The sequence below is a fragment of the Mizuhopecten yessoensis genome, unplaced genomic scaffold (genome assembly GCF_002113885.1).
Source record: "Mizuhopecten yessoensis strain PY_sf001 unplaced genomic scaffold, ASM211388v2 scaffold2255, whole genome shotgun sequence".
NCBI classification, from domain to species: Eukaryota; Metazoa; Mollusca; class Bivalvia; order Pectinida; family Pectinidae; genus Mizuhopecten; species Mizuhopecten yessoensis.
This window is the reverse complement of record NW_018404455.1, coordinates 460,580-483,342: the sequence shown is the minus strand read 5'-3', so window position 1 is coordinate 483,342 and position 22,763 is coordinate 460,580. Positions and strand designations below refer to the sequence as shown.

General features: G+C 39.5%; 2 protein-coding genes across 5 annotated transcripts in view; both read right to left on the bottom strand.

Annotated features, from left to right (window-relative positions):
* The window catches only part of LOC110445390 (tripartite motif-containing protein 2-like), an 81,552-nt gene that overhangs the window by 10,366 nt on the left and 48,423 nt on the right, over positions 1–22,763 (bottom strand). For 2 of the 4 annotated variants that reach the window (XM_021489972.1, XM_021489975.1), the window contains exon 2: positions 3,695–6,433. In XM_021489972.1, coding sequence (XP_021345647.1) covers positions 4,362–6,410 — 2,049 coding nt within the window. In that variant the 5' untranslated portion in view covers positions 6,411–6,433 and the 3' untranslated portion in view covers positions 3,695–4,361. Of the gene's footprint in view, positions 1–3,694; positions 6,434–10,243; positions 10,604–22,763 lie in introns of those variants that run through there. The other 2 variants (XM_021489974.1, XM_021489976.1) reach the window with 2 other exon arrangements.
* The window catches only part of LOC110445393 (tripartite motif-containing protein 2-like), a 33,866-nt gene continuing 29,483 nt past the window's right edge, over positions 18,381–22,763 (bottom strand). The window contains exon 2 of the mRNA XM_021489980.1: positions 18,381–20,701. Within this exon, the coding sequence (XP_021345655.1) occupies positions 19,377–20,669 (1,293 nt within the window). The 5' untranslated portion in view covers positions 20,670–20,701 and the 3' untranslated portion in view covers positions 18,381–19,376. The remainder of the gene's footprint in view (positions 20,702–22,763) is intronic.

Here is a 22,763-nt window from a genome sequence, read left to right as displayed (position 1 = left end):
TGTACCTTGTGTACGGCATGACTGATATATGTACCTTGTGTCCGGCACGTCAGATATATGTTCCTTGTGTACGGCATGACTGATATATGTACCTTGTGTACGGCATAACTGATATATATACCTTGTGTACGGCATGACTGATATATGTACCTTGTGTACGGCACGGCAGATATCTGTACCCTGTGTACGGCACGACAGATATCTGTACCTTGTTTACGGCATGACAGATATATATACCCTGCGTACAGCATGACATATATATATGCCCTGCGTACGGCATGACAGATATATATGCCCTGCGTACGGCATGACAGATATCTTTACCTTGTGTACGGCACGACAGATATCTGTACCCTGTTTACGGCATGACAGATATCTGTACCCTGTGTACGGCATGACAGATATATGTACCTTGTGGACGGCACGACAGATATGTGTACCCTGTGTACGGCACGACAGATATCTGTTCCTTGTGTACGGCATGACATATATCTGTACCTTGTGTACGGCACGACAGATATATGTACCCTGTTTACGGCACGACAGATATATGTACCCTGTTTACGGCATGACAGATATCTGTACCCTGTTTACGGCATGACAGATATATGTACCTTGTGTACGGCACGACAGATATGTGTACCCCGTGTACGGCATGACAGATATCTGTACCTTGTGGACGGCACGACAGATATATGTACCCTGTTTACGGCACGACAGATATCTGTACCCTGTGTACGGCACGACAGATATATGTAACCTGTTTACGGCACGACAGATATATGTACCCTGTTTACGGCACGACAGATATCTGTACCCTGTGTACGGCATGACAGATATATGAACCCTGTGTACGGCATGACATATATCTGTACCTTGTGGACGGCATGACAGATATGTGTACCCTGTGTACGGCACGACAGATATATGTACCCTGTTTACGGCACGACAGATATATGTACCCTGTTTACGGCATGACAGATATATATATATATGCCTTGTGTCATTGCGGTTGCTGCAGTTATACTCGATTTTACATTGTTGCAATTGGATGTCTCTGTACCACGTCTCATTTTTTTTTTTGGGGGGGGGATCTTAGAAATGTAGATCTCTATGATAGGCTGAAGTAGTATATAGATTAGATGTTAAGGACATGCAATACCTTCCCTCGCAGAACAGTTGTATTTGTCTGAAGGAACTATTATAGTGATAATTCATTTAGAACGTGTACAGTATGTTATTTAAAACAGTGATTTGTAAGTTTGTTCTCTAACATTTACGAGTGAATGTTAATAACCATGATAGCATTGTGTTTTTATGTCACACACATCAGTGTTGAAAGACGTTCAATGGGACATAACTCTTGACACACGTTTTACTCGCTAATGACAGAAACAGATTAAAACAGACGTTAGAAAGACAGTTTGACTTTGTAAGTTAATCAACAGTTCTTCAACATAAACTTTTACAATGGTATTTTGAAAAATGGTTATTTCAATGATCCTTTGCTTCGTTGTTAGACATGGATATATATTGAGGATAACGGCAGCCTTTTTTCTCACATTACATTATTTTTTCCTTTCTGCTACCATTAAAGGGAACGCGTTTTCCATTAAGAATGTTTTTTTTATTTCTTGAACATTTAACTATACTACTAACGCTCTTGTGACAGTAACAGATTATCAGACGATAAGAAGACAGTTTGACTTTCAAATTTTTTTTTTCAACATAGATTTTCCAATTGTATTTTAAAAATTGGAAATGTTAACCATCCCTGGCTTCGTTGTTAGAAATGGATAAAGGTTGAGGATAATAGCAGACTTGTTTCTCACAGTACATCAATTTACTATTTATCACATAATGTACTGTGTTTTCCAGTGAATATACCCATGTCAAACGTTTTTGCGTATTAACCCATGTAATAGGACATATCATCCCTGTGATCGGTTGTGTAACAATTGTTTCAATTGTGACGTCAGGCCTAGGATAAGTACATCACGTCACAGACTTACGCACTGGAGTCAAAATGGCGTTGTTTTTTTTTACATTTCACGGGTGCCTGAAAATTGACGTTTTACACGAACAAATGCCACAAATCTTGATTATGTGATAAAAAGGATCCTACACTTGTATTTATATCATATGAAATTTATTGAACTCGTCACGAATTTTTCATTTTAGCTCGCCAGAGGCTCACTGAATAAAAAAAACTTAGAGACTCGTTTCATAAATCTCATATGAAATGGAAATTCATGTAAGATCCTATATTTCTGTCACTAGTAAAGGGAACTTTACTATAAACAAGACCATATATACGGTATACAGGGCAATGTTCGCCGCAGTTTAACTTTAGACGTTTTCGCTTTCCCTAATGAGGATGAATTTATCATGACCGTGAATATTAGTATGCAACATAAAACATATATTGTAATTAAAGGTGAAGGGCGAAATTAACACAGGGTAAACATAGATTTTGTCGGTAGGGGGAGAATGTTTTACTAGGCGACAGTTTCCCGGTTTACAGTAGTACCCTCAACAAAAAAAAACGAAACAAGAAATGAGGGATAAACATTTTTTTATTTTTTTTATATTAAATGAAAAACATTTTAAACTTTTGATACTGTTTACATTTACATCAGTCCATTTATTCAAAATCAAATCAATATTTAAAACATGTTTCAAACAATGACAAAGGGTTATTTCCTTAATTGAAAGTTAATTTGTAAATGCAAGGATAACATTTTGTAAATTGACATTCTGTTAAAGATGATATTTTAAATTTTCAAATAAATGAAAAACTGAATATCGAATGACACTTCAAAAATCAAAATTTTCATTAGTTCCATGTAAAATGAATTATTCTTGTGAAATATATCCCAACAGATTGTGTTACTCTTGAATAGTATGTGGATAACACATGTGTCCCAGCAGGACTGCTGTAAGGTAACACACTGGAGTGATAAACTACTAGTACATGTATCTAATATGGAAAACGCTAAGATTCTGTTATATTAACCTAGATACACATTTAGATTTCGTTCGATTTGCTGGTTTACTAAACTGACCTCCGTCTTCAGAGTATTGAAATTTTCAGAAAAATTAACTTTGATCACTTGGATTTCGAAATTTTAGGTCGTGTCTTTTCGTGTACTAGGACGAGATAAGCTAGTAGAAAAACCTCAGGGGCAGTTGGCCATTTTAATAACTTATAAGCTGAGAACTTATATCTAACCATCAGAATGCTATGTTGAAAGCTTTACTTAAACTAATGCGTTCGTGATTGACAGATGCTTTTGAAATCATGCAAGTGTTTAAGTTATGTATGAGCATAATCAGTTGTTTCATGTATACAGTTAAAAGGCCATTTTTCTGAGAATTTGCCAAAGAATAGTTGAAAAGGTAATAACTTTGTATTTCTTATTTACATGTCGTGTACTTAAATTTCAGTTATCACTTTTTTACCCCTACTTATCCTCCATATTCGTGATATTATCAGTGTCAAATGTTACAAGTACGACATAATAATAGTAACACAGGAGTTAACAAAAAAGTTAACTTAATACCATCGTATTATTTAATGTTGTTTTGTCCTGAAATAAACCGCTTGAACGGAGCCGGTCGTCTTGCTCTCTCGATGGCAAGGTGTAGACTGCCCATTCAATCATATCAGTCTAGTTTTTGTTTGCATCTATTACCGACTTAATTAGTGTTATGCATATTTAAGGTCAAAGTTGATCATTAATGATGCTGTGCAATTGCCAGTCGACCCCACCACTGTGTAAACTTATAGTGTTCAACTTGTCACTGGTCACTCCAGCCTATAGTTACGTCACAATACACACTGTCACGTGTCACTCCAGCCTATAGTTACGTAACAATACACACTGTCAATCATCACTACAACCACTGATGGAAATGTTTCCCTTTTCTCAGTGACATGGTTCTAGTTACACAGATCCTCTATTATGGTATTTATATGTATCTTTTATCAAACGTGCAGGTGGAGATGTCTGGTACATAGCGCCGAGTTCTTCTTACAATATTTGACGCGAGCTTGTTTCACAAAATCACGTTGACTATACATAACACTTGGCAAGACATGATACATTTAAGTTAGTGGAAGGGTCGTAGGATAACGTAAACATAAACCCTACAACCTAAACATCTATAGTATATGACTTGCCATGTGGGTCAAGTTTTCTTGTATGGGATTTGGTCCTGAAATGATTAACATAATCCGTCCAAACACGACCAGTTTCTTTATCCTATACATCAACGGTCTATACTTTATCCTATATATCACCGGTCTATACTTTATCCTATATATCACCGGTCTATACTTTATCCTATATATCACCGGTCTATACTTTATCGGGATGTCCTATCATCCAGACGAGCTGGAACATGTGTACAAAATTATTTTGGTATTTCGATCCGTTTGTAATTACTATCCTATCCTCCCACACAGAAATGGCCCTCGGTCGTTTGATTCCATCTGATGACGTCAGCAGTTCCCTGATGTTTCTTCCATCCCCAGACATCTGTATGACGTTGTTTGAACTACTTCCACAAACATACAAATTGCCCTCCCTGTCCACGTCTATTCCTGTTGTACTTTTAACCAGCCCGACCTTCAGTACATGTGTGTGTGCTTCGTCAGACAGTCGGATCACGACCACCTCGTCTGGGGTAGAGGTATGGATACTAGCAAAGACGTGTCCATTCTTCTGATTGCTTGCGAGGTGCAAACATTGTGATTTAAATGTGAGAAGATTTTTAGGTTCACCTCCGCTTGCTGGTACACTATAAAGTGATTCTGTTGTACCGACAATGAAATAGTTGTTGTGGTATGTGACACCAAGACAGCTTTCATCAAGCTTTGGAATCTTGATTTTCGATGAAACGGTCAAGGTTGAGTCCCCGACATTGACAATACATATTGTTTTGACATCTATCAGTATCGCTGCCACAGTGTTGTCATCAATTCGACAAAGATCACATGATGCATCCGTAAGTTCCAGCTCAAATTTAAAATCACCTTTTTCTGTAAATAGTTTCATCTTTCTATTTTCTTTGTCTGCAACAACAATACGACCACCAGACAGTAAGACAACTCCATACGCGGAATATTCAGACTTGTCTGATGGAACTTTGATAGAGAACTTCCCCGTCATCTTCAAATGACGTTCAGACAAAGGTACTATGTTACTATACACAGTTGATGGCAGTCTCCTCGGTTGTTGATCAACGACTATTTTCCCCATCGTGAGGCTGGTGTTGTTGCCGACTGAGAGTATGTCCGGATCATATTTATGTTTGATACTGGTAGATCTAGACGACCGCTCCAACTCCTTTACGAGTTCCTTACAGGACTTGACCTCCGCCTGTCCTCTCTGGAAGAGATTAATCGTCCCCACAATGTCTTCTTTCAAAGCTGCATCCTTGGAGGACATCAACGTGTTCTGCATAGAGAACATCAGCCGTTCGCATTGCTGTCTCAATATCTCCAGGTTTTCTTTTTCTTCTTTGAAGGCTGATATCAGTTTGTCTGTGAGATCTTTCTGTAGTACATCGAACCGCTCGTCAATCTGTTTGCGTATGTCGGTCAAACTTTGCAGCGCAGTGTCCTGATCTAGTGTCATAGTTTTAAGTTGCTCTCCAACATCTTTTATCAGTATTTCCATGGCGACTGCACTTTTACGAAGTTCCTCCAGCAGATCGTCGATGTTAGAGCTTTTCCTCAACTTGTCCCGGTAATCCTCTGCTGACGTCACCACTTCACACTTCCGGTGATCGACAATAATGCATTTGTTGCATCCCAGAATTTGATGATCTTCACAGTAATATTCCATCTTCTCCTTGTGTTTCCCACATCCAGTGAGTGAGGCCTTCTGTTGTAGTAAAGCCGACATGTTTACTTCAGAGATGTCTTGCGGTTCACATTCTCCATGAAGCAAATCATGAACGTTAATTTTGCAGTCTGTACAAAAATAAGCGTTGTTATGTTTACACCAAAACTTCGCCGGGACATTCTTATTTCCTTTAGTCTCGCATGGTTTGCACGTGATCGACTTATCCGTCTTTTGTAATTGCTGGAGTATTTCGACTGCCAGATTGTTGGTGGGGAATTGCTCGGCCCAACTCTCTTTGAATTCTGATTGGTTCATCGGTTCAGTGACCTTCCGGCACACAGGACAGGAGAAAGAAGACGCTGACGCCATCTTACCTGACAACTCCTTAGTGATGTAGCTACCCAGGCATTCCAGACAAAACGAATGTAGACAAGGCAGTGACTTCGGTTGTCGCAGCTGCTCCAGACAGATAGGACATTCCAATAAGTGGGAGTCCAGGGACTGACGCATGGCGCCATCTACCGACGACTGTTCGTAGTCTGATCCACCATCCGCCATTCTGACCGACGTGTCTTTGTTAGCTACATGTAGAAAATAAATGTACAAAATCAATACCTTGTAGATAATAAACCACTTTGTCCGACGAAATCCTTACATATTTATTTAACTTGACTTCTCGTTGCATACATGATACAACAAAGAGTAGATCTTTAACATAAGAGAACGCAATTTTCACCTTTAATCTGAAATCATTGAATAATAAACTTTATCTTTTTAACAACAATTATGAAACAGTATATTTCTTTTACAAAATCAGTACGGAATAATATAATTGACTTTGTGTACATGAATGAGATTGATACATTACTGTTTTAATTCCAACATGTTAATGATGTTATTAAATTACATAAGAGAACGCCAATTTCATCTTTGGTGTAATATCATTGAATACATAAACTTTATATATTTTATAACAATTACTAAACAGATTTCCTTCTATTTATACTAATCACTATTTTGGCGCGGATGGAAGAGCACAGGAGATTTATTGAAATTATTAATGTTTCCACAACTTTGTTTGATTCAATTGGAATCTGCTGGTCATATAAATGTGATTGTAGAATTATCAAATCAAAATGCATTGTTCCTTTTTATTGCTACAATAGATAATTCAGGCTGAAACTAAAATCAGGTACTTTATTAAATGGTAATGTCGTTGCGCGGCTTCTGACGTTGTCAGTCGCTTGTGCGTTATAAATTTTCTTTTTGAAAACTTAATGTCACGACTCCCTATTAAAACACATTGATTTTTTTTTTTTAAAAGACGACGACGGGAAACAGGAAGTGTAAGGGGAAGAAGGGAGATAACTCATTTATAAGTCCCCCACTGGCTCCCAAATTAGGTCACTATGACCTATGACTTGACCTTTGACATTCACTTTTGAAAAAGTATGTCAAAGAAATATCTTTTTTACATGAAGTAATTGGATTTGGTGTACAATGACATCTTGGGAGGGCGGAATGCAAAGTGCAAGAAGAAGGTCACTATGACCTCATGGTGACCTATGCTTTTACCTCAACTTTTGAAAAAAGTTTATCCGGGGCATTTCTTCTAATACTATTTCACCTGGTGTAACCAGATTTACTTTATAAAACAATAATGCAAATAAACTTCTTCTGTTGGTAACAAAACAAGTTTTACCGTTACAAAGATGCCTTTAACGTCGTTAAGTTGTATTATGTATCAGGATACTTTCTTAACAATAGATACATCCGGACATAAGTGTACTGTTTGTTAAATATAGAAATCGTTACCGGTGGGGGACTATGGATTGCCTTGTAAGACTTTGCCTTGTTACAAATAACAGTAAAAGCGCTCGTTGAATAGATTTAAAAGAAATTCTGATAATGCGCGCACACTGAGGTAGTCGTGTTTGAATGATTATATTCCTGGACTTAAACCGAGCAATATTGAATACAAACCCTGCGTTAGAAAGGCCGGCTAACAATGACATAAATAAAATGAAAGCAACCATGTACAACCTGACCTTATAAGTGATCTCTGATCAGTTCCATATCGAACTATGTCTCTGTCCGACAATCATGAAGCATCATAACATATATATATTACATATCAACGTTTTGCCATTTCCAATTTTACTGCTATTGGCCTAACTTTCGTTTCACATATGTTTATCATTAGTATCAGCTTGTTGTTACAATCATTGCTGTTCTCCCAAATTACGACACTTTCCAATATGGCTGCCACACCAAACTGTACATCAAATTCAATAATGCATTCCGTTAGCATTAAACAATCCGTCACAAAATAATCCTCCTCCAATATTTCTCAAACATAATTGAGGTATATGCATACTAAATTTCAGAAAAAAACATTCAATAACTGATGAAAAACTTTTTATATGTTCATTTTCCAAGCTAAATAAATATCACAATTCAGGAAAACAAGAGGCCCATGGGCCCTACGGTATTTGTTTTTGTTGTTGAAATATGTAACAATTTGAGTAAAAAATAGTTCAGTATAACGTTAACTTAAGTTTAACAGGACCATGAGCTGATCATTCCTAGACCGAGTTTCAGTTAAATCGGCCTAATAGAACTTGTTTTTAAGTTTGAAATAGTTATTTTCAAAAAAGCGGCCGTGGCAGCCAAATTGTAAATTTCTGATCGACCCGATAAAAAACACACTTTGTCAGGACCATGAGCCGATCATTCCTACAAAGTTTCAGTTTAATCAGCCCAGTAGAACTTGACTTTAAGTTAGAAATAGTTTTTCAAAATGGCAGCAGTGGTAGCCATATTGGATTTCTGATTGACCCGAAAAATAACAACACCTTGTCAGGACCATAAGTCGATCATTCCTACCAAGTTTCAGTTCAATCGGCCTAGCAGAACTTGACTTCAAGTTTGAGACTGTTTTTTTTCAAAATGGCGGCCGTGGCGGCCATATTTGATTTCTGATCAACCCCAAAAAACCCAATTCAGGACCATGAGTCGATAATTCCTACAAAGTTTCAGTTGAATCGGCCCAGTAGAACTTGACTTTAAGTTTGAAATAGTTTTTTAAAGTGGCGGCCATATTGGATTTCTGATCAACCCCAAAAAAACCAATTCAGGACCATGAGTCGATAATTCCTACAAATTTTCAGTTGAAGCGGCCCAGTAGAACTTGACTTTAAGTTTGAAATAGTTTTTCAAAATGGCGGCCGTGGCGGCCCTGGTGGATTTCTCATCGACTCGAAAAATAACAACATTTTGTCAGGACTATGAGTCGATCATTCCTACCAAGGTTCAGTTCAATCGGCCTAGCAGAACCTGACTTCAAGTTTGAAACAGGTTTTTTTTCAAAATGGCGGCCGTGGCGGCCATGTTGGATTTCTCATCGACTCGAAAAATAACAACATTTTGTCAGGACTATGAGTCGATCATTCCTACCAAGTTTCAGTTCAATCGGTTTAGCAGAACCTGACTTTAAGTTTGAAATAGTTTTTTAAAGTGGCGGCCATATTGGATTTCTGATCGACCCGAAAAATAACAACACTTGGTCAAGGAGATGTCAGTAACCTTCCCATGAAATATTAATGAAACCATTTGCCAGTATTTCAGCTTAAGTTGAAAATGTAAATGTTAACGGACAACGCACGACGGACGAAGACGGATGGCTAAAAACCCATTTAAACTTGTAAATATCATAAGGTTGGATGTCCATTGAGATGTATTTGTCGAGAAAAATGTGAGAAAATGCTTCAAATCTCGAGATGATGACATGTATTTTGATTTGATATTTTACAATTATTCATCAAGCTAACAAGACTTTTTATACAAGTCAAGCCATATTAGCCGAGTGAGAACCTGTAGTGAATGGAGTCCACTTACTTTCCATGCTTTTTTCCAACCTCAGTCAGCCTTGTTCGCTTTGTGCTCATGATCAGTTGTTATTTATTCAGGGGAAATATATGCCATTATTTTTGAAATTAGACACATTTTCTTACAATTTTCTCGACAAATGCATCTCCATGGACCTTCAACCTTATGATACTGTATTTACAAGTTTAAATAAAAAAAATCCTGAATTGTGACTTTTATTTAGCTTGGAAAATGGACATATAAAAAGTGAGTTTTTTGCTCAGTTATTGAATGTTTTTATCTGAAATTTAGTGTGCATGTACCTCAATTATGTTTGAGAAATATTGGAGGAGTATTATTTTGTGATAGGGATTGTTTAATGCTAACGGAATGCATTATTGAATTTCATATATAGTTTGGTGTGGCAGCCATATGGGCATATTAGAATGTCCTTAATTGTCAATTGTAATGACTTGCTGTCATGTTATTTGTGTCTAATGGTCCGTATACAAATGGTGACTTACTGTTCTATCTTCGCAATAGCCACAAAGTTTGACAGAAACGTCGGTACGGTCCTCTCCTTCGCCGCCACGCCTCTACTCGTCACAAAGGGGGATACGGTTCTAAATTACGGCACGTACGGCCTGAGTTTCATCCGGTCCGGATTTTATTAGTCGTTTTGTACTTTAAAATTCACTCAGAAAACCTTATCAATATAAGTGAACATTTAATTGCTTCGGTTAAAATATGATTTCTATTTAGGAATCAAAGGCGGGTTTCAAAACTATTTAATGCACATATTCTTGGACAAACCAAAAAACAGTACCTGAAATATTTTTTTACTGATTTTTGAAAAATATTTTAAAATATCATTTTCACTAGATATTTGCTAAATCCTTAGCTAAGTCATTGCATGGGTCGAAATATATCGGTTTTTCCTGTGTCACTGTATATAAAGCAGGATTCGTGTATAATTAATCATATCCAATCAAGTTTTTAACACCCTGACTGACTACAAGTTCTAAAGCATAAAGTAACTTATAGATATTATTTGTGATTACATATATTAATATATATGTCCAATTGCCAAATGTGATATAAGTGTAATGCCTGCCTTTAACCTGAATAAATAGTCTTTATAATTACTCAATGTAACAGTGTTGGAGGACATATTTGGGGATAGGTACAGTATCTGTCAACATTTGGTCACTGTAGGGTAGGACTGTGAAGTCGGTATCAGTATATAGGTGAGCGGATGTCGTGTGTTCCAAGTTACTTGTATGGGAGGGTAGCTGTCTATGTTCCCGGTATAGCTGTATGGGAGGGTGGATAACTGTGTACCCAGTATTACTGTATTGGAGGGTAGATGTCTATGTACCCAGCATTTCTGTATGGGAGTGTGAATGTCTGTGTACCCAGCATTTCTGTATGGGAGTGTGGATGTATGTGTACCCAGCATTTCTGTATGGGAGTGTGGATGTATGTGTACCCTGTATTAATATATGGGAGGGTGGATGTCTGTGTACCCGATATCACTGTATGGGAGAGTAGATGTCTGTGTACCCGGTATCACTGTATGAGAGTGTGGATGTATGTGTACCCTGTATTACTATATGGGAGGGTAGATGTCTGTGTACCCGATATCACTGTATGGGAGGGTTGGTGTTGTGTATCCAGTATCATTGTATGGGAGAATGGATGTTTGTGTACCCGGTATCAATGTAAGGGAGGGTAGATGTATGTGTACACGGTATCACTGTATAGGAGGGTAGACGTCTGTGTACCCAGTATCACTGTAAGGGAGGGTAGATGTATGTGTACCCGGTATCACGGTAAGGGAGGGTAAATGTATGTGTACCCGGTATCACGGTAAGGGAGGGTAGACGTCTGTATACCGAGTATCACTGTATGGGAGGGTGGATGTCTGTGTACCCAGTATCACTGTATGGGAGGGTGGATGTTTCTGTACCCAGTATCACTGTAAGGGAGGGAAGATGTATGTGTACCCGGTATCACGGTAAGGGAGGGTAAATGTATGTGTACCCGGAATCACGGTAAGGGAGGGTAAATGTATGTGTACCCGGAATCACGGTAAGGGAGGGTAAATGTATGTGTACCCCGTATCACGGTAAGGGAGGGTAAATGTATGTGTACCCGGAATCACGGTAAGGGAGGGTAGAGGTCTGTATACCGAGTATCACGGTATTGGAGGGTGGATGTCTGTGTCCCCGGTATCACTGTATGGGAGGGAGGATGTCTGTGTACCCAGTGTCACTGTATGGGAGGGTGGGTGTCTGTGTATCAGTATCCCTGTACGGGTGGGTAGACGTCTGTGTACCCAGTATCACCGTATGGGAGGGTGGATGTCTGTGTATCAGTATCCCTGTATGGGTGGGGGTATGTCTGTATACCCAGTGTCACTGTACGGGAGGGTAGATGTCTGTGTACCCAGTATCGCTGTATGGGAGGGTGGATGTTTCTGTACCCAGTATCACTGTATGTGAGGGTGGATGTCTGTGTATCTGTGTACCCAGTATCACTGTATGTGAGGGTGGATGTCTGTGTATCTGTGTACCCAGTATCACCGTATGGGAGGGTATATGTCTATGTACCCTGAATCACTGTATGGGAGGGTAGATGTCTGTATACCTGGTATCACTGTATGGGAGGGTGGATATTTTTGTACCCAGTATCACTGTATGGAAGACTTGATGTCTGTGTAATCAATATCACTTTATTTGAGGGTAAATGTTGGTGTACCCAGTGTCACTTTATGGGAGAGTAGATGTTGGTGTACCCGGTATTACTGTATGGGAGGGTGGATATCTGTGTACCCGGTATTTCTGTATGGGAGTGTGGATATCTGTGTACCCGGTATTTCTGTATGGGAGGGTGGATGTTTGTGTACCTGGTATCACTTAATGTGAGGGCGGATGTCTGTGTACCCGGTATTACTGTATGGGAGGGTGGATATCTGTGTACCCGGTATTTCTATATGGGAGGGTAGATGTCTGTGTACCTGGTATCACTGTATGGGAGGTAGGATGTCTGTGTATCAGTATCCCTGTACGGGTGGGGGTATGTCTGTATACCCAGTGTCACTGTATGGGAGGGTGGATGTCTGTGTACCCGGTATTACTGTATGGGAGGGTGGATATCTGTGTTCCCGGTATTTCTATATGGGAGGGGAGATGTATGTATGCCGGATATCAATGTATGGGAGGGTGTATGTCTGTGTACCTAGTGTCACTATATGGGAGGGCGGATGTCTGTGTATCAGTATCCTGTACGGGTGGGGGGATGTCTGTATACCCAGTGTCTCTGTATGGGAGGGTAGATGTCTGTATACCTGGTATCACTGTATGGGAGGGTAGATGTATGTATGCCGGATATCAATGGATGGGAGGGTGTATGTCTGTGTACCTAGTGTCACTATATGGGAGGGTGGATGTCTGTGTGTCGGGTATAACTGTAAGGGAGGGTGGATGTCTGTGTGCCCAGTATCACTGTATGGGAGGGTGGATGTCTGTGTACCCGATATCACTGTATGGGAGAGTAGATGTCTGTGTACCCGGTATTACTGTATTGGAGGGTGCATATCTGTGTACCCGGTATCACGGTAAGGGAGGATGGGTGTCTGTGTACCAAGTATTACGGTAAGGGAGGGTAGACGTTTGTGTACCTGGTATCATTGTATCGGAGAGTTAATATGTCTGTGTACCCAGTATCACCGTATGGGAGGGTATATGTCTATGTACCCTGAATCACTGTATGGGAGGGTGGATGTTTCTGTACCCAGTATCACTGTATGGGAGGGTGGTTGTTTGTGTACCCGGTATCACTGTATGGGAGGGTGGATGTTTTTGTACCCAGTATCACTTTATGGGAGAGTAGATGTCTGTGTACCCGGTATTACTGTATGGGAGGGTGGATATCTGTGTACCCGGTATTTCTGTATGGGAGGGTAGATGTCTGTGTACCTGGTATCACTTAATGGGAGGGCGGATGTCTGTGTACCCGGTATTACTGTATGGGAGGGTGGATATCTGTGTACCCGGTATTTCTATATGGGAGGGTAGATGTCTGTGTAGCTGGTATCACTGTATGGGAGGTAGGATGTCTGTGTATCAGTATCCCTGTACGGGTGGGGTATGTCTGTATACCCAGTGTCACTGTATGGGAGGGTAGATGTCTGTGTACCCGGTATTTCTATATGGGAGGGTAGATGTCTGTGTAGCTGGTATCACTGTATGGGAGGTAGGATGTCTGCGTATCAGTATCCCTGTACGGGTGGGGTATGTCTGTATACCCAGTGTCACTGTATGGGAGTGTAGATGTCTGTGTACCCGGTATCACTGTATTGGAGGATGGATGTGTGTGTACTCGGTATCACTGTATGGGAGGGTAGATGTCTGTATACCTGGTATCACTGTATGGGAGGGTAGATGTATGTATGCTGGATATCAATGTATGGGAGGGTGTATGTCTGTGTGTCGGGTATAACTGTAAGGGAGGGTGGATGTCTGTGTGCCGGGTATCACTGTATGGGAGGATTGATGTCTATGTACAAAGTATAACTGTATGGGAGGGTGGATGTCTGTGTGCCCAGTATCACTGTATGGGAGGGTGGATGGATGTGTATCCGTTTTCACTGTATGGGAGGGTGGATGTCTGTGTACCCAGTATCACTGTATGAGAGGGTGGATGGATGTGTATCCATTTTCACTGTATGGGAGGGTAGATGTCTGTGTACCCAGTGTCACTATTTGGGAGGGTGGATGTATGTGTACCCAGTACCACTGTATGGGAGGGTAGATGTCTGTTTACCCAGTATCACTATCGTCGTAATCATATTAATTCATAACAAGAGGCCTAGAGGGCCTGTACCGCTCACCTGAATATGTTTAAAATAATTGGTATGAAATAAAGATATAGCACTCAATGGTAGGTGCTGTAAGTACATATGAAATTTCAGAAAGATCCATCCAGTACTTGAGATATAACAAATTTCAAACAGAACCCCACCCCTATGCCCCTAGGGGGGTCATACCCACCGTTTATACAAAATTGAGTCCCCTTGGCCAAAGGATGCTTCAGACTAAATAAGGAAAAAATCCCTTAATCACGATGGTCGAAGAGGGATTTTAAAGGTTTTACCTCTATTTCTCCTATTGGACCCCACCCTTCTGCCCCCTGGGAGACCACACACACTGCTTATACAAAATTGAGTCCCCTTGGCCCAAGAATGCTCCAGACTAAATTAGGATAAAATCCCTTAATTCCTATGATAGAAGAAGGATTTTAAAGGTTTTACCTCTATTTCTCCTATAGGGCCCAGCCCCTCAGGTCCCAGGGGGGCCACACCCACCGGTTATACAAAATTGGTTCCCCTTTACCCAAGGAAACTTCACACCAAATATGGACCAAATATTTTCATTCCTACAGAAGAAGAAGGATTTTAAAGAATAATTTGCTATGTTTCCCCTATTGGGCCCCGCCCCTCAGGCCCCTGGAGGGTCAGACCCATGGTTTATACAAAATTGGTACCCCTTCACCCAAGGATGCTTCAGACTAAATATGGAATAAATCCTGTCATTCCTACAGAAAAAGAAGGATTTTTAAGAAGTTGCTATATTTCCCATATTGGGCCCCGCCCCTCAGCCCCCAAGGGGGCCAGACCAACCGTTTATACAAAATTGGTTTCCCTCAATCCAAGAATGCTCCACACCAAATATGGACCAAATCCTGTCATTCCTACAGAAGTAGAAGGATTTTAAAGAATACTTTGCTATGTTCCCCTATTGGGCCCCGCCCCTCAGGCCCTTGGGGGCCAAACCCACTGTTTATACAAAACTTTTCCCCCTGGCCCAAGGATGCTCCAGACTTAATAAGGCTAAAATTCCTTAATCCCTAGGGTAGGAGAAGGATTTTAAAGGGGGGGGGGGGGGGGCAAACCCACCATTTAAACAAAATTGAGTCCCCTTGGCCTAAGGATGCTCCAGACCAAATTTAGTCAAAATCTACTAGGCCGTTCAGGACTAGTAGCGTTTTAAAGGAAAAGTTGACGGACGGAAGGCGGACGACGGACGCTGCGGTATGGCATAAGCTTGCCATGGTCCTTCGGACCAGGTGAGCTAAAAATATGAACGATTATGAACTTACGTGGAAACAGTTTATATACAATACAATAAAACACAAAATATGGAGGATACTAGCTAGTTAATTAAATCTACACTAACACAATAGCATGCCCTGTTTGGGATGGTGGTTTTGTTTTGTTTGTTTGGGTTTAACGTCTTTTTAACAGCTTTGGTCTTTTAAAGACGTGCTAGGTTTTGGTGGTAGAGGGAAGCCGGAGTACCTGGAGAAAAACACCGACTTGTGGCAAGTACCAGGCGACTGGCCCCACAGGCCTCGAACCGGCGACCCAATGGTTTGATTTAAACATATGTTATTGCCTTTAAAGCAACAGGATTGGGCACAATTTGTACAACTTATTTAAAGTCCTTTCCCTAAAATAAAACATCTGTATATATTTACAAAATTCAAGATGGCATATGCAACATACACAATCATTTGTACATATGNAGAGAGAGAGATTTTAAATATGCATTTTTTCATAATGTGGACAATCTTTTCCGACACTGACGACAGAAGTTGACACTATACACTTACCTAAACATTCTGCTTGTACTATTGGACCCAGTGGTGGAGGGCTAGTGGTAGCAAAATGTCAGACGCCTGAACCACTCGGACACCGCGGAGGGTGGACATTTGTAAATCTGGATTCTTTTCCAGATATCACTGTATGGTAATGTACATGTCTGTGTTCCTGGTGTCACTGTATGGGAGGGTGAGTGTTTGTGTACAAAGTTCCACTGTAACGAAGAGTGGATGTCTGTCAACATGGTGTCACTGTATTGGAGGATGCGTGTTTGTGTACAAAGTTCCACTGTATGGGAGGGTGGATGTCTGTTAACATGGCGTCACTGTAATCGCCTGCGACGTCATCAAGTGAAACTGTCTTGGTATGATTGTTGTGAGGGATCGGATTGAAGTGTGGTTATGTACAAAACTGTTGAACTCATAAACATCAATAGAATACCGAAGTATCAAAAATCCGTATTTCAAACTCAAAATCAATAAAAACTATGGCAAAGGATATATTTACATACAGACACTTGGTATGAGAATAAAGAGGATAGGACCAGGTGTTCAGGAAGAGTAAGCGTTTTCTGCTTCATCGGTGACACCCGCTGTTCAAATTTCGGCGACAACAGCTAAAACTATACTGTCTTTAATTATGAGTTTGTATTTTAGTGCTGAAATAACATTTAATTGTTTATTATGTCATATAAACTTTGTGAATTTTATGAATTCTATTTAAAGTTGTTTTGATTTATCTATAAGACAATTTCTGCGGACGAAAATGCGAAAACATGATGAATATGTGATAGGGTAGACATTATTGAAATTAACTGGTGGAAAACGGCACCAGATTATTACTAAAAAATATGGTTTTGAAAAATAGATAGACATTGTAATTATAGAAGGTACTGTAGCGCAAAATGATATTTTCTATTCAACATAGTCATCCGAGAATATATATTAAGTCATCTATGTGAATATAATCAGATAGGTATTGTTTGATTGATTTATTCAGTTATCTAGACCACTCGATCTTTTACTTGATCAAATGATAAAGTACATAAAAACAGATCAGGTACTTTTGTTTTTATCATTAAATCAAGATGCTAATTACAAACATTCTGTACATTTACATCATTTAATTGTTTGGACATCATATCTCTCAAATCGAATCAAGATTTAGTAAATGTTTCAAACAATGATGATGGGTTTCTTAATTTTATTAAAGGAAATGTTCTATCTTTAATCAAAATAAGTTTAAACATTAATATTAGGATATGTCTTCAATTTTAATAACAAGACAAAATACAGTTAAAATGTAGTGATTCAAAGACAAAAAGAATAATCAATTTAAAGGAAAAATGAATTTGGAATGATAATTTTAACGACTATTAGATTTCCATTAACGGGGCGGCAAATAAGACAATGGTTGTTATATTTAAATCCGACACTTTTTTGTTGAATGACGCAGACTGTGGTATGCATAACGTATATATTATTACGGAATGGCTTGTTATCACTGAACGAGAGAACTTTCCAGGGAGTGTGTATGCTACAAATGGGCAACACATGGAAGATTTGCATGATAATAAAAAGTTGCTTTCGACTTTATATTGTTTGAAAGAAAAGATTTATATAATTATTGATTTTGCCAAAACATCATTCAATCAGTTTTGTAGATGTTGCCGACAAGAACGAATCATTATCAGATGTTAATGGTGTTAGAGTGTGCAGCGTAACAGTGACACATGTATGGTCCTATCACTCATTTCAATCCAGTAGAACACTTTATCTATTACCTATAATACACAAAAAAGGTCATAGGTGATCACATATGATTTTATACAATTGTTAATTATTTGTCCTAGCCAGTCGCCCCCACCATTTTCCCCACCTGATAGACCAATATATACTTCTTTGTTAAGTAAAAAAAGACCGGTGCGAGTTGATTTAATTTTCTGTTAGTACACACTGTCATTCGTCAATACACAATGTGCTAGTAATAATTCCCTTTTCCCAATAACATGATATCACAAAGTTCTGTCAACTTTGAATTTATCTTTAATCAACGTGTAGACGAGAACATCGGGTACATGACTCAGAACGATTACAAAGTTTGAATCCGTAGACCTTTTCAGCACAGGAGCAAGACCAGATGATCGGTTGAAGGGTAGTAGGTTTACGTAAACATAAATCCTACGACCATTTCACTGATAAAGTACGTTTGTCGTATGGGCTTAATTTTCTCGTATTTAATTTGGTCAGTTCTATGCCATATCAGTTTTTGATCATCAAACGAGCTGGAAGATGTGTACAAAGTTCTGTTTGTCTGACGATGTGTTTGTGATCACTATTCTATCCTCCCACACGGAAATCGCTCTCGGTTGTTCGATTCCATCGGATGACTTCAGCAGTTCCCTGACGTTTGATCCATCCCCAGACATCTGTATGATGTTGTTTGAACTACCTCCACAAACATACACGTTCCCCTCCCTGTCCACGTCTATTCCTGTTGTACTTTCCACGACCCCGACCTTCAGTATGTCTGTGTGCGTATTGTTGTACAGTCGGGTCACGGCCACCTCGTCTGGGATAGAGGTATGGATACTAGCAAAGACGTGTCCATTCTTCTGATTGCTTGCGAGGTGCAAACATTTTGATCCTATTGTGAGAAGTTTTTTAGGTTCCCCTCCGCTTGCTGGTACACTATAAAGTGATTCTGTTGTACCGACAGTGAAATAGTGGTTGTGGTATGCGACTCCAAGACAGATTTTATCAAGCTTTTGAATCTTGATTTTCGATGAAACGGTCAAGATTGAATCCCCGACATATTGTTTGGACCGTGTCCAGCATCACTGCCACAGTGTGGTTATCAATACTGCAAAGATCACAGGATGCATCCGTAAGTTTCAACTCAAATTTAAAATCACCTTTTTCTGTAAATAATTTCATCTTTCTATTTTTATCGGCTCCGACAACAATACGACCACCAGGTAGGAAGACAACTCCTTACGGCTTACAGTCATTTTTGTCTGAAGCAACTTTGATAGTGAACTGCCCCGTCATCTTCAACTGACGTTCAGACAACGGTACTGTGTTACTATACACAGTAGATGGCAGTCTCCTCGGTTGTTGATTAACAACTATCTTCCCCATTGTAAGGCTGGTGTTGTTGCCGACGGATAGTAAGTCCAGGTCATATTCATGTTTGATACTGGTAGATCTAGACGACCTCTCCAACTCCTGTATGAGTTCCTTACAGGACTCGACCTCCGCCTGTCCTCTCTGGAACAGACAGATCGTTCCCACAGTGTCATCCTTCAAGGCTGCGTCATCGGATGACGTGAGCGTGTTCTGTATAGAGAACATCAGCCGTTCACATTGCTGTTTCGATATCTCCAGGTTTTCTTTTTCTTCTTTGAAGGCCGATATCAGTTTGTCTGTGAGATCTTTCTGTAGTACATCGAACCGCTCGTCGATCTTTTTGCGTATGTCGGTCAAACTTTGCAGCGCAGTGTCCTGATCTAGTGTCATGGTTTTCAGTTGCTCACTAACATCCATTATCAGTATTTCCATGGCGTCTGCACTTTTCCGAAGTTCCTCGAGCAGATCGTCGATCTTAGAGCTTTTCCTCAACTTATCCCGGTAATCCTCTGCTGACGTCACCAATTCACACTTCCGGTGATCCAAGATGATGCATTTGCTGCATCCCAGAGTTTCATGATCTTCACAGTAATATTCCATCTTCTCCTCGTGTTTTCCACATCCAGTGATTGAGGCCATCTGTTGTAGTAAAGCCGACACGTTTATTTCAGAAATGTCTTGCGGTTCACATTCTTCATGAAGCAAATCATGAACGTTAATTTTGCAATCTGTACAAAAATAAGTGTTGTTATGTTTACACCAAAACTTCGCCGGGACATTCTCATTTCCTTTAGTCTCGCATGGTTTGCACGCGATCGACTTATCTGTCTTTTGTAATTGATGGAGTATTTCGACCGCCAGATTGTTGGTGGGGAATTGATCGGCCCAACTCTCTTTACCTTCTGATTGGTTCACCGGCTCAGTGACCTTCCGCCACACAGGACAGGAGAAAGAAGATGCTGACGCCATCTTACCTGACAACTCCTTAGTGATGTAACTACCCAGGCATTCCATACAAAACGAATGAAGACAAGGCAAGGATTTCGGTTGTCGCAGCTGCTCCAGACAGATAGGACATTCCAGAAGATAGGAGTCCAGAGACTGACGCATGGCGCCATCTACCGACGACTGTTCGCGGTCGGTCCCACCCTCCGCCATGTTGACTGAGTTGTTGGTATACAGTATATTATCTGAAGAAAGAAAATCAATAATTAACATCTCGTAAAGGATTAATCACATTTTCCATTGAATGATGAAATCTGTACTGATCTAATTAACTTGGCGTTAAAAAATCTTATGTTGTAATTAAAACAGTATATAGTAAAAATGTACATGAAAGCAAGCTAATTTCACCTTCATTGATTATTTGCAACAATTATGAATTCAGATTATTCCTTCAATAAATACTTGTAACCCCGGTACAAACTACTAGCTGCTTCCTGCTGTACTTGTTATTGGCGCTTGTGACCTCTGTTGTGTTGATGGGTTGTAAAGAATCCAACAATAACTATCCTACCCACTCGGCTACGGATTATTTCCAGTTCATTCGGAAAAACGAGCGACTAGTAAAACAGGGATTCCGGGTTCGACTACTAGTGGAGGTACCCTATGTTACATAATCATTGCTATTGTTGGCGCGGATGAATGGGCGCAAGGGATTAATTGTAGTTCTAACTGTTGTTGAGTTTTGGATCCAATTTGCATCTGTGTAAAATGAGCGTCACTATACAATATATTTAAATGTTTTATTTGGGTTTTTTTATGGCTACAACAGATAAATTTTACTGAAACTTGTTTCAGATTCCTTTAAATATAATGATATGTTGTCATATTGGCGTCTGACGTCGTCAGTCGCCCGTGCATGATCAGATTTCCTTTTAATAAAACGTGCATGTTACTCTTGATTCCCGGTTCGAATACAATGAAAACAAAAAATGCGTCGACAGTACACCTTAGCTTCATGATCATGTGAATGAAGGAAGGGGGACGACTCTTTTATAACAAATAACAGTGAAAGTGTTTAATTGAATTGATTGTTCATGAAATTCTGACAATGCGAGCATATTGAGGTAGTCGTATCGGTACAAAGGTTTTTCTGGACTCAAATCAAGCAATATAGAACATACACAACCTGAATTAGATAGGCCGGCTAACAGAGTTGACATGAAGCCATTGTATCTGATTCGGTTTCAGTGTTAGACATATACAAAAAGAAAGGAAGCACGTTCTTATAGATACCCTCTTATCAGGTTACATTTGGGAAAATGTATCTGTCGAACAAACAATAGGCATCATTATAACATATAGATATAAGTTTAATATGTCATTTCCAATTTTACTGCGGTTGGTATCAATTTTCGTTTCACACATGTCTATCATAAGCACTAGTTTGTCGTGTACATAAACATTGTTGTTCTAACAAATTACACCACTCAGTGAAAGTGTGTGGTTTGTAATGATATACTGTCATGTCNTTCTACTCTCCCATTAGCCACAAGGTCCACATACAAATGGTTACTTACTCTTCTACTCTCCCATTAGCCACAAGGTCCACACACAAATGGTTACTTACTCTTCTACTCTCCCATTAGCCACAAGGTCCACATACAAATGGTTGCTTACTGTTCTACTCTCAAATTAGCCATACATTTTGACAGAAATATTTTATGAATCACTTCCTCGTCGGTATGCCTCGTCGATTCTAAATTACAGCATGTAGGGTGGAAGTTCAATCCGGTCCGGATTAAGTTATTGTTGTTTACTTTTAAAAATCTCATTTTGGAAGAAAACATCAATAATAGTGACCCTTATTTCGGGTTAAAAAGTGTTTCGGTTTAAAAGTTTTCATAACCGGTAGTCAGTTTATTTATTTAATTATTCTTCTTTTTCGTTTGTTATTAATTTTAAAATATTAAAATAAGCATTACAGAAATGTTGTTTAGGGTTAAATCCAGATATCCATAGTGTCCATAAGAGGCATATTGTGTCTAAAATGAATTATACTGATTCTTGAATTTTTAAGCATTATCACCACATGTCTCTTGTTTTTAATTGTCTACCTGGAGTCATTACAGATATCTGTATCCTGTGTACGGTAGGACAGATATCTGTACCCTATGTACGGCATGACAAATATCTGTACCCTGTATACGGCACGACAGATATCTGTACCATGTGTACGGCATGACAGATATCTGTACCATGTGTACGACATGACAGATTTAATACCCTGTGTACGGCATGACAGATATT